This window comes from Xiphophorus couchianus, chromosome 18 (assembly GCF_001444195.1).
Source record: "Xiphophorus couchianus chromosome 18, X_couchianus-1.0, whole genome shotgun sequence".
NCBI classification, from domain to species: domain Eukaryota; kingdom Metazoa; phylum Chordata; class Actinopteri; order Cyprinodontiformes; family Poeciliidae; genus Xiphophorus; species Xiphophorus couchianus.
Genome location: NC_040245.1, coordinates 13170364 through 13183320, shown reverse-complemented (window position 1 = coordinate 13183320; position 12957 = coordinate 13170364). Strand labels below are relative to the sequence as shown.

The 12957-nt window shown below is 37.0% G+C and overlaps 1 protein-coding gene across 1 annotated transcript; it reads right to left on the bottom strand.

The window, feature by feature from the left end:
- Positions 1–1148: 1148 nt before the first annotated feature.
- Positions 1149–12635, bottom strand: fam118b (family with sequence similarity 118 member B). The gene is made up of 7 exons (XM_028045772.1): positions 11407–12635; positions 9997–10086; positions 9516–9768; positions 4082–4309; positions 3267–3395; positions 2854–3151; positions 1149–1365 (listed from the first exon to the last, which is right to left on the bottom strand). The coding sequence occupies exons 2-7, from the start codon at positions 10077–10079 to the stop codon at positions 1295–1297; spliced, it is 1062 nt and encodes a 353-aa protein (XP_027901573.1). The 5' UTR covers positions 10080–10086; positions 11407–12635; the 3' UTR covers positions 1149–1294.
- Between the last annotated feature and the right edge of the window lie 322 nt (positions 12636–12957).

Here is a 12957-nt window from a genome sequence, read left to right as displayed (position 1 = left end):
AGAAGAGTGGGATACCAAAAGCTTTATTTTTAAAATAGTTCTTATAAATACTACACCAGAAACACATGCAGGTTTTAAAAATACATAAAAAAGCTGACAAAGAACACTTGTTTAAGCAAAGGGGCTATTATGAGAACCCTCCTGACCTTTTTATGTAACACAGTCTCATTTACTTGTCATATTTTCTGGAGAAATTATATTCTCCGTCCCTTTCCTTAATTATTCTGGTAACTGAGTTCAGCGTGACAGATTCAATCCATCAACGCAAGGCTTGTTTTCAGTCAGGAGCGCATGTTGTGCCTTAGAGCAAATACCGGGAAGGTACTTCAAGGTGATGCATTTTTTTAATGCATATTTAATTTGCAGAGCTATGAGCTTTGTCAAGTCTGAGGTGAGAACATCCCAGTCTGTCCTCTTGAGTATAGTTGCATGAAAAACGCACCAGCATTTAGTTTTCCCCCCAAACACCAGGATTTCTACAGCATTTAAATGTTGGGAAATGGGGGTTTGAGGTTTTTGGCATTGACAGATTTATCTCAACTCATTTAAAATGAAATAAAATGAGCATTGGGGAAATACTGACAGCTTTAAGCTCACCCAACATCTAATAAAATATTAGACAAGATAGCACTTAGTGAACTAGATCCAGCACAAGCTGTAAAAGAAACAAATTTCAAAAGTCTGCTGAGAGAAAAAAAGATTATATATATATATATACATATATATACTGTATATATATACAGCATATACAGTACAGAGCCAAAAGTTTGGACACACCTTCTAATTCAATGAGTTTCCTTTATTTTCATGACTATTGACATTGTAGATTCACACTGAAGGCATCAAAACTATGAATAACACATGTGGAAATATGCACTAAACAAAAAAGTGTAAAACAACTGAAAATACCCCTTATATTCTAGTTTCTTCAAAGTAGCAACCTTTTGCTGTGATTACTGCTTTGCACACACTCTGCATTTTCTTGATGAGCTTCAAGAGGTAGTCACCTGAAATGGTTTTCACTTCATAGGTGACCTGTCAGGTTAATAAGTGGGATTTATTGCCTTATAAATAGTCATGAAAATAAAGAAAACCCATTGAATTAGAAAGGTGTGTCCAAACATTTGGTCTGTACTGTATATATATATGAATAAACAATTTGAAATCAAATGTCACAGCTGACACTTTCCATGCATTAAGGAAATGAGTTTTGGGCCAAGTTTTTAAGTTGTGTTATTCTGAAAATGTCTATTGAAAGTGGCATCTTCTCTGAATCAAGGAGTTGCATCTGGTCTTAGCCCTGTAGGAGGTTTTTCTGTGTGCTGAAGCCATTCTGCTGTTCCTCTGCGTTTTGTGAAGGTGATCCTGTGGATCAAAATAAAAGATTTATTTATATAATATTCAACATTTCTTTGGAATCTTCCTTACATGGAAAAACATAGCACACAAAAATATACATTTTTAAATTGAAGTATTAACAGTCAGCATATCTGTAGCAAATAACATATTTTTCCTCCATCACAATATCCCTGTAAATTTATGAGAGTATTGAACTACAAATCAACAGTCAGTAATGGGATCCAGAGCAAGTTTGTGTGATTGCAATGCTGCTCACGCTGATATTGCATTGATAATTGCAATTCAATTAATTGTGTAGTTCAACTTCAAGATCTGAATTTTTCATGAAGGTAGAAAAATTTGAGAAAACCTGGATTCAAGTATAATGAAGGATTTTAAATCCTCTTAGGTCTGCTTCAATTTGACCTCCCCGTTTAACTCATAACTTTGTTTATGTATATATATATATACATATATAAAACTTCTTAAAAAGGAGAGAAACTTAAAAAGCTAAAGTAGAGAAGTTCATGGTCAAAATCATAAAACTGTTTACTCTGAGGTATTTTATTATTATGTTTTTAATGGTGTTTTATTAACACAATCCTAAAGTTCTCTTTGTGGTTGTGACAATAGACTTATGATTGACTGCATGTTGAACAAATAAATATCCATGTACAATTTGATGAACCTAGTTTTATGTTCAATTTTCCTTCCATCTATACAACAAAGCCTGAAGTGCAACACGATGAAAGGTTCAAGAATTCAAAAGGCAACACATCATGCATCAAGCCAAAGACATTCAAGACCAGGTGAGAATCAAGATCAAGTTTACTTGGATTATGTACCAGGAGATCTGATACCTGTGAACAGCTTAAAACAATAAAGTGAAAGATTTGGTGTTACCAAGCCAAAATCTTGATTTAAATTAAATTAAGAAGATGAGGCATAAGATTACTTCAGATATTAATGCTCAAGAACATTAAGCATTTCTTGAGCAAAGACACATTCTAGATAAATTCTGCAAAGAAGAAAAGGTCACATTTCCTCCACTCAAAGCCAGTTATCTCATATGCTTCATAATTGTGTTTTTGCTTGTGCTTGGATTGCCCTTTTCCCTTAATGAATGAAATCATGATTTGAAAACTGCTTTTTGCATTTAGTCAGGCTACCTTTGATGACATTTGTTTGATCTCAGTAGCAACATCTACAGCACAGTAGATGTTGCTCAAGATTAGCAAAAAAAAATCTCCCTGACTAACTCCTTGCTTAAAAAGTATCCCATGTAGAGCTTACAGAAGGAGAAAGTGGAGCTGAGCCAAACCTTGTGATGGAACAGGGACTAGAATAGCTCAAGCTCTAGAATAGTATGTTGTTACTTAAGTCTTTCATTCTCCTTTAGAGATGATGTGGAGCTTCTTTCAGTTCTCCTCACCCACACAAACTGGCCCAATTAACATGTAACAATAACTGACTTAAGGAGCTAAAACCAGATCCACTGGCTCTCATGCAGCTTACCCCAGCCGTTGGTAGAGACGTCGCGGTTGCAGATCTCGTTGGCCAGCCTCTCAAAGTACTCAGGCAGGTCAGCGTACTCGTCGCCGTACGAGATTACCTTGATGCCCTTGTCCAACATGTTATCACGCAGCTTTTTGAACTCTCCCACGTCTTCCCGCCGCACAAGCATAAAGTGTTCCAGGTCTGACTTGTGTTTGACCGCCTCCAGGAACAAAGCCTGAAAGGTCGTGTCGTCCACCGTGCGTCCGCAGCCGAGAAACACAAAGGACTTAGTCTCATACAGCTTCTGGATCTCACGCTGTAAAAAGAAAAACAAAACACTACTAACAATTGGTGCCATCTTTAATCAGTAGCTGGAATATTAAACAAACCAAAGTATAAAAGAAAAGAGAAAAAGAAAGTCCAGGACTCACCATAACCTCAGTGTTCCTCAGTACGTTCTGATAGCCAGCAGGGTGCAGCACAATGCCACATGGGTTAGTGTAAACACCGTGAATATGCAGAACACTTAACCTCCGTTTCTCCTGAGCCCACTCCAACACCTACGAACAAGACACGTACACTTAACAGTCCACTGCACAAAATCCTGTTCTTGCTGGGCAGAGAGTACGATCACCGAGTAGTAGTGAGAGAACATTAGTCCCAGTGGAGACAAGGTATAAATACCAGGGCTGAGAGGGAAAGCATCAGGTCACTCTCAGATCTAATATCTGCATGACTAAACTCTAAGCTGAGGCCAATGCAGGTGACAGGACAACTCTTTGTGAAAGACAGATTAATGTTCAGCACAGTGGTAAACCAAAAGTAAACAGTTTGATCTATAGAATCTGACATCAGTGGCTTGAACTTTAACTTTCTTCCACCTGTCAGAAACAGAAACGGCTTATCTTTGTTTCCCCAAAAGCTGCCAACAAGGAGCTTCATATACATGCAATGTCATAAATGGGAAGTTAGTCACCACTGTATGAAATTTCAACAGAAGAAACATATGTTTTCAGGCGTATTACTGTGCGTGCGATACGAAATACAAAACTAAATTTGCATTTCCCACAGGTCATTATTTTTAAGCTACTCTATGAGACTTATGTAGTAAACTAGAACTCACTGCTTACTGTTGGACATGCATAAGTGACCTTTGCACTCGTTTAAGGATAAAAAAAAAGCTGACATCATGCATTGTTACAGGACAGATCAATTAGTGCCACAATACAGTCGAAGCAGAGTTTACCTTTTTCTCATCAGTCAGGTCTAAAGACTCCAGTTTGGTGCCCTGATGGGCTGCGTAGATCTCCAGCAGGTTGTCAAAGTTGGTGGTAAGCACCAACGCACCGCTCTCCATCAACTGCAGCACCGATCGCAAGAGGTGTTTCCCTGCGTGCTCCATCTTGCACTCCAAGTCGTCAAACACTTCGTACAGACAGTCTTTGAAGAACGTGGATCGAACATTTCCCGTCCTCTAGGAAACATGACACAAGGCAACCGCAGCCCTTCTTTAAAATGTCTTTGTACACAGCACACTGCCCTTTGGTGCATTTCTCAAAACAATGCAATTCCTCACAGCTACTTGTTCAATTTTGAAATCATTGCGTCACTTGTGCACATCACATAGACAGTTTCTCATTTCTGTGAACATGTTGCAAATCTATTCTACATCATGCAAGTGATTTAAATTGTCTGCTTTTTCCTACGTTTTCAATTGCTTATGTTATGTTGATAAATACATATCATATGGGTGTTTGTAGCCTCCAGAACATTTTAAGTTCGTCGTACAAGTGTTAACATGCAAAATGCTTGCAGAAGTCATGATATTCTATTATTAATGATATTAATAATAGAAAATATTTGATCAAACTCTACTTTATGGTAAACCTAAGAGCAATTTAGAGATCATTTAACCTAACAGTCATACTTTTTGACTGCAGGAAGAAGCCAGAGTACCCTCAGGCATTAGTAGTGCCATAGCACAAACAAATTAACTTAGGATTCCCTCTGCAAAAAAGGCAAAAAAAAGATTCATTTAGCTTTACAACCTCAACCACTTAACCCAGATGATGATGTTTAAGTAATTAGAGGAATCCAAGATCAGAATTTAAACACTAAATGTAGAAGAAATACTGTACTGTTCTCCTAGAGCAGAAAATACCTTATATAACTAAGTTAAGTATATGATATATTTTCATATGACAAACAAGAAATCCGAACAAGATGAACTAAAAATGCCTCTAGCCCATTAAACAAAGTTGGCCAAATGTGAGGCCAAATTTTTAACTCGAAACAAAATGCTTTTTGATCAGACTGACTCATGATCCAACATGACCAATCCATGTAGGAATCAAGTCTCAGAATAAAAATGTGTATCTGAGGACTGAGGTGACCTGAAGGAGGATTATTCACTCTAAGTACTGCTAAACAGAGTAGCAAGAAAAAAAGAAAAAAGTAAATCTTGTGTTCTAAGAAAAAGGGTTAATTCTTTCTAGCTTTTGAATAGGAAAAATCAGGATTTCAACACATTTTTACACATTTTTCCAAACTCAATATTTTCAGAGATCTCAACTCTTTTCAGAAAAGGAATCTGAGTTTCTAGCAGATATTCTTATAGAGGTTAGGCTTTTAACAAGGAATCTGCTATATCCACTGGCTGTAAAGAAATGAAAGGATGGATAGACAAACAATGAGACAATAGAATCGGGAATAAAGTCTGAAAATACACATTTTCACATTCTTGCACTCTTCAGGGTGCAAATTAAAGCTGCAAATTTAAATTCAACCTTTAATGAACAGTTGTGTGTCAGATTTTGAAACATGAGTCCAACACTCCATTGCCCCTCTGATCCTTAATCTAACCACTTGAGCAGTTGCTCACGCTTCATTACTCCACTTAAAAGTTTATGTTCTGTCACTGCGTGGCATAATTTTCATCCTTACCTTGATTAGGGTCTTGTAACCCCCCCAAAAAGCAAAGAGCGAGAAAGATGCTGATAGCTAAGAATAGCAAAGGCTAGCGCAGTGACCAAGGTGATCTGAGATTGGAAGGAAATGCTCCACCGCCTTCCACAGATTACAGCTCTAATGGGCTAAACAGCAGGAGTCCCTTCCACAGGAAGAAGCTCATTATCCACAGCTAGTGTCCGCAGCACCCATCCTGATCACCCTGTCCTTGGGCTGACTCGCAACTTATGTAATAACCAACAAATAGACAAATAAACAACCCTTCTTCTTCAAAATATCCATTTCAAACAAAAAATGATCTTTCATTCACAGGGAAGACTCACTAATTGCTTTCAACAAATACATTTTTACCATTTAAATAATTACTATAAGCATAGTAGGTGATAACTAATCTATAAACAATAACAGATGAATGAACAATTTCTTTTTTGCTTGGAACAGCACATGTGTTAAGAGCCTTGCTGTTGCTACACTCATTACTTCTACAGAGTGCAGAAACTTGGCCGGTACACAAATCCATGAAAGTGGGTTAAACCTCTAACTGGCTATAAGGCAGGTGTCTCACACCCAGACACATGTCAGCATTCCAAGTACAAATGATTAACGACGAGTGCAGATTATGGAAATGGTAAAACACAGTCACAAAAATAAAGTTTCATTTAGTAGGTCACCTTTGTCTGAAGCTAACACTTTTAGAGGATAAATCACACACAGAAGAGTAAAAGTATCCCTATAAAACAAGAGAAAAACATTAACGCCGGTTTTGTGAATGGAGCGACTAAAAATTAATATGTTTTACTATGGACCCATTGTAGTCACAGGTGGAGCTTTAAGTCTGAATGGAAAATCTGGGCTACAGGAGGGGAGGAAATGGGGTGGCGGTTCTGGTTCACATTATTCCCTGTTTGTTTGTTTGCTTTTTTTTCTTCTTCCCTCCGGCCGGCTGCGCTGGACCCTGCTGTGTCTGTGACCAAGGGGAGTGGGCTCGTGTCTGCACGACTGTGGATCGAAATAAACACAACGGATAAAGCCATAAAGGCGCTGTTTGTTCTCTTTGTCCCGACAGGCTGGGAGCTGAAACAAAGCGTGTTTTTATCAATGTCAAAGGTGCGATGAGACATGACTAACACAGGAGGCAAACGGTATTAAGACTCCCATCTGCCAGTCCCGCTCCAGATCAGACCGGTTTGGTTGTATGTAAATACTGCAGATTTTTTCCCCACCTAAATGTTTTATAGATCCATTAATACCATCACAAACTCATGAAAGGCAAAATCAGTTAAAGTACATCATTTTATGAGATACCTTCCAAAAACTAGTGGTGGTCTCAAAGTGAATGTGACTTCCTATAGACATACAAATGGTCACCGTTAGGACGTGTAATAGTAACTTGTAGTAGTAAATTGCTTGAATTTTCATGGAAATTAGCTGATTTTGATTGGTGGACCACATGGAAAATGTTTTGAAATTTTGACAAACTGGAAAACTTTATTCCATGCATAAGGATGTATATTTTCATGGTTTAACAGCACTGTTGATGCAACTTGGAGACCAAGTCAAGAGTGTCAGAGTCCAACTAGACAGAGACTAACTATCTAATGAAGAAAAACATTAGATAAGTTCCATTTCTAGAATCAATATAAACATCTTGTGTATAAAATCAACTTGTTGAGTATCATTTTATACAACATAGACCAAGGATATGTCAAATCAAATATTAAAGGAGATTCTTGGGTTGTATAACTAAAGAATTAGAATTCTTGAAGTGAGGTTCTGCAAAAAGGGTATAAACATTTAATACAGTACCGGGAGTAGATATTTCTCTTGATGTCTTCATTTGATGTGAGTTACATTTTTTTTAATTCAGTCAAAAGTTTTACAGTGTTAAACCTCTACCCAGTTGTTTGCATTTAACTATCTAAAGTGAAGCTGATGATTGCTTACACAGCAAATGGAGGTGCTTCAGTTCTACAAGGGGAAACTTCAGCCAACGACCGTCAACACAATTTTCGCGCTTAACAAAATCAAACATATAAACAAGAAAAAAAACACTTTATACATTCTAAAATGTTGCAAACTTGATACAAGTTGTCTAAAGGCTTGAATTGCACTTGGGACCAACCTGTACCTTCAACTTAAGTGAACGAGAACAAATTTTAATAAAAGGTCTCCACTGGTTGAGATGGTTTTGTCTTTTTTCACAACAGACTATTTTAGAATAGTCTAATTTCTATTGTAGAAATCAGACAGAGGATGCTGTTAAATGCCAAATATTTTGCTGGACATTTTAACAAGACTGAGGAAACAAATTTTGTTTTTCAAGGACAAATTACTATAATTACCAATGTGTACAAAGATCCAGTCCAAATAACTGTGTTTCATATCACTGGTGGTAAATCCTCTCTTACTTCCACTGGGAGTGAAAGTAATCATCGTCTTCTTGATAAGCAATCGTGCAATGCGAAGATAATGACAATTCAAAGGCTCACAATATTAGGCTTGTATAAACTGCTGTGATGTTTCTGAGACTGTTGAAAACAGTTCAAGACTGTAGAAATTAGGTTTGCTATGCATTAGACACTGCAGCATGCACAGTTCAGCTACGACCAGGAGACACTCATCGACAATTACAATTTTATTGCAAAAATTGTCATTTTATTCTTTAATATGATAATCTACAACTAAACAAGTTGTAAATTCTACTTTTGCTGCTGCAAATGTAGAATGTCCTTTATCTTTGATCCCAATACATTGTCATGTTAATTTTTTAGAATCCATGATCTCTTTTTCTTCCAAGTAGCCAGATTTACAGATGAGTAATATGAGTAATATTGAGTAAAATTTCTTCTAGTTCCCCAAAAGTAATGTCAAACAATTCCTTTGGACATTTTCATTTACATTCAATAAATGACCTCTTGCAGAGGAATGTTTTGTGTTCACCACTTTATGTTTGACCGACGATTCATTCTGTTGTAAACTGGACCGTAATCTCATAAGATTGATTTTAAAACAGATGTGTGTTACAAGCATCCTGCAGCAAAAACACTTAAGGTCAAAACTTCTTTAGTGGAATTCATGAATTAGCACAATTATGAACTTATTTTTTAGCCACACCTACATGTTTCCAAAACAAGCTGTTTTTTAAGACATCACTTTGAGAAAGCATATTAGTTTTCCTGTTATTTCCATTTTCTTAACATTAAACATTGTGTGTACAATATACCGTGAAGGGCCAAATGACTAAATAGTTAAAAAGTGATAAAGCAGCAAAAGTCTGATGAAAACTGTAAAGACCTTCACAAAGCTAGGAGAAGCACTGATCAGAAACACTTCACAAGACTTTAAGAAAGTTTAACTCTTTGGATGCAATCCATGAAGGAATCATAAGGAGGGTTTTAATGCACGTTTTTTGCAGAAACTTGCATTTAAGAAACACTCAACCTGTTAACCAAGTGAACAAAATGACTATAATGTGTTTTTGCATTGACTGTTTTTAACAAAAGAAGCCTAACAATTAAGTCTTACATCATGACAAAGTTCACTGAGAAAGTATGAATAATGTCTGGATGTGAATCTGTGGAAGTAAAATCATAACATCCCTTTTTCACTAAAGGTCACAGCCAGTGTTGGCAGTCCAACATGTGTTTGTGCATGTGCAAAGGAGAACTTTAGGAAAGGGAAGAAAGGGAAAAAAAAGACTCAGACGGTCTTACCGGGGAAAGTTTCTGAATGAGGTCATGGGCCACATGCACCAAATTCTTATCTTCTTGCATGTGCTTCTGGAAACGCCGGCTCTCCTCCTCCTCCAGCAGATCAAAATCATTGGCTGCGTCAAGGAGGGCCTGTATAAGCCCTTTCCAAGAGCGAAGAGCAGGAACCTGCGGAGCCACTGCAGAGCTCACCCCTGTACCAATCACCAGAACAAGCTCGGGGGCTCGCTTGGTCTTCAGGCTGGGCAGCAATTTCCTTTGGGGCAGGCATAAATCAAATGATAATGGTTCCAAATACGGTGCTTCCCTAATCCCTCTGACAGCATGAAAGTCAAACAAAGCCTTCATGTCTACTGATTTTGCACTAGCATGCAGTTGGAAACTAGTATCTACCTTCATCTAGCACTTCCAATGATGTGAATTAGTTCTGCAAAGAAATCCTGAATATGTAACAGCAGTGGCATGCAGGTGCACCTGAGCTTACCTGGGCTTTTTAGCGTTTGACTCTGCATCCTGAGAATCAGCTGCAGGACGCTTCTCAGTTTTCACTGCTACAACAGAGGCCATTCAGCTCCTGCAAAAAACATGACCAACCACTTAATATCTCTATAGGAGCTGGTCTGACCAATTTACACAATGGCTGGTATAAACCGGTCTCAATACTTGGAAAAACTATTATTAGTTTTTCCAAACAAGAAGCTGAGTGACTATGAAATTATGTCATAGGTCAAACTCAGGACATTAAGGTCAGACTTATTACAAATACATGTGGGTGTTCCATAGAGTTAAATTGTTGCCTCACATAGTTTACCTTATATGTAAATTAAGCATAGACCATTCTGAGCTCAGTTTTTCAATTCATTGCTAATGGAAGGAAGATGCACAACAAAGTTGAAGCTCTAATTAGGATTGCATCAAAGACAAACTCTGCATGTCTTTTCTATTTTCAAAAGTCACTCAGAAAACAGTTTTTTCAGAATTAACATGACTATATCTGCCAATTGTCTTTGCATCTTATGTAGTGAAAGTCACAGGACAATGACATTACCATTAACGGTGGTTTTGTCATTCAATCTTGTCTTTTCCACACTAGTGTAAACTAGACATCCCTACATGGTCATTACCTCAGTCATTGTGTTTACATGCAAATCCATTCCGGTAAAATTACGTCTTGATTTTATCCCACAAAGGAAACAATGGAGTCACAATCTTTGTTCAAAAGGCATTTTGAAAATAGTGATTCAGAGACTAAGAAGTAAATCAGGGTAATACAGTTCTTGGATTTTTGGCATGAGATGATTGGGCCAATCTTAACTCTGAACATTTTTTATTACAACTGTTGTTTTGTGTGATTTTTAAGTTGAATGCCACCCCTGCTCTCTTGGCTGGATTTCCCTTGGGAAAGAGATCTGAGATCCTCAGGGGGAAAACTTTATTACCCCTTAGATGTCACACTAACTAACCCCTTAGATAGCATTAGTTAGCATTTCTGTGAGGACACCAATGTCCTCACAGAAAGTGAAGGAGTTTCAAATCAAGAACATTAATGAATTAATAAGTTGTACGGCACTGTGCGTGCCGTACAACCAGGAAATATTTTACTAATTTCCTTCCGGAAACGCACCTCACCTAATGGTAGAGACTATACGCTTTTTTATCAATAACTTTGTGGCCACTACATTTTTTAACTTTATAACAGAATATTTTGGTTCAAATCATTTTAAATGTATATTCTTTTTAGTTCAATTGTAAGTTCAGAAATATCGTTTAATTACCGTAGTATTCCTAGAAGCTGCCCAAGGGTAAATTGTGTTTGTGACTGGACACAAATAAAATGTAGATGTCCGATTGAAGAAAGCAAACAATAAGAAAAGAACATGTAAACGTCGCTTACCTTGCTCCAGGTAACTCCAGTGTTTACTTCAGCTTAATTTTAGATGTCTTTTGATTTTAAGTCAGATGAAGTCAGTCAAGGTAGAACTTGATCCACTTTAATTAGTTCGGAAATCAATAAGCCTTCGTGGCATTTTTCTTCCTTCCTTTTTTTTTCTTTATTAAGTCTTGATGTTAATCTGATAAATGACCACTCACCACTGACAGTTCGGTGACAATAGCCTCGCTGTTTTCTCGTTGTAAGTTTAATGGGTTGTTGTTGTTTTTTTCATCAAAGTCCAAAAAAAAAGAGAAAAAAAAATCCAGGTTTGTTAAACGCATGAAACTCCCTCGGCACCACTGCCTCCGGTCATTGTGACAGTAGAACTAGCGCCTCAAATATTTTTCCAATAAAAATAGTTTTAATGTGTTCTCCCCATGAGTCATGTGTCATAAACGCTCTCGACCTCTGCTGCTGTCAGAGCCTCTCGCAGCTCTTCTGTCTATATTGACGGTTTTCTGACTGTTAAAAAGTGACCGCCCGCGGACCGTAATGTGCACCGGGTTTTATGACGCTTTCACGTGCTACGGTAAATCTGCGTTGCGCTGCCGTAATAGAACGTCACCGTAAAACACATAATATTTAATGTTTTGTAAGCTTGGTAAAGTAAAATATTACAATCAACTCGACATAGTTTCAAAATCCCATGACATTTTTCAGCGATAGAACAAATGTTTCTCCAACAATATTTTTCTTTTTTCAAACTTATATTACACCGGATTGTTTAACTGCCAAGCAACAAATCTCTCCAACTTCCAAAGTCAGAAATTAAAATGTTTACAAAGCGCATTTCAATATAGGCTTGAGGCCTAAAAATATATAGCTGAGACGCATTGCTTACATAATTTAGGATGTGCAGCTGATAAACTCGAGTATGACATTACTTTTTACCTTTTATTGCGCTCATTTAGAAAACGTATTGTTTATGAAAAAAGTATTTTACGTTTCTTCAGAAAACGGTTTGATTAATGTCAACTGATAGCTAAAAGGTAAACTCATAGTTATTTGAAAAGAAGTAGAGAATAAATACATTCGCCACAAAACCTATTTCTCAATTGGCCTCTTTCACTATAGAAAATCCATACAGTCTCCTTTTAGGAATTTACACGTCAGCATATTCAATTCTGGCATTTCCCACGGCTAGCCTGCCATCTGCTGTTGGAAAAATAAACTACAATTCAGAAGATTGATGGTTTTCAAAGACCCCTTTTTAAAAGAAAAGACAAAATATCTGAGATTACCTTTAATATTTTTTTTAGATATACTTCTTAACTCGAATTTAGATGTAAAATGAATGTATAAAAAATGCACTTGTCTTTTCATACCAATTAATATTTTATTAAACTACTCTAGTGAGACAAGGCCTCATTTTAGCTACTGTTTGTGTGGTATATATTCCCCCCCAGACAGCAGGCCCATCCACGTCAAAAATAAAGTAAAATACAAATTTTAAAAAAAAATTTCTACTGCCCATTTGTTTTGTTTTTCATAAAACTGCATATAGCAGTGAAA

Excerpts from the sequence above, each read along its gene's own strand:
- fam118b (XM_028045772.1), bottom strand. The coding sequence starts at position 10,079 with ATGGCCTCTGTTGTAGCAGTGAAAACTGAGAAGCGTCCTGCAGCTGAT. Across the intron at positions 4,310-9,515 it reads TCATTCAGAAACTTTCCCCG|AGGACGGGAAATGTTCGATC; the intron begins GTAAGACCGTCT and ends CATGTTTCCTAG. Across the intron at positions 3,396-4,081 it reads ACCTGACTGATGAGAAAAAG|GTGTTGGAGTGGGCTCAGGA; the intron begins GTAAACTCTGCT and ends TCTTGTTCGTAG.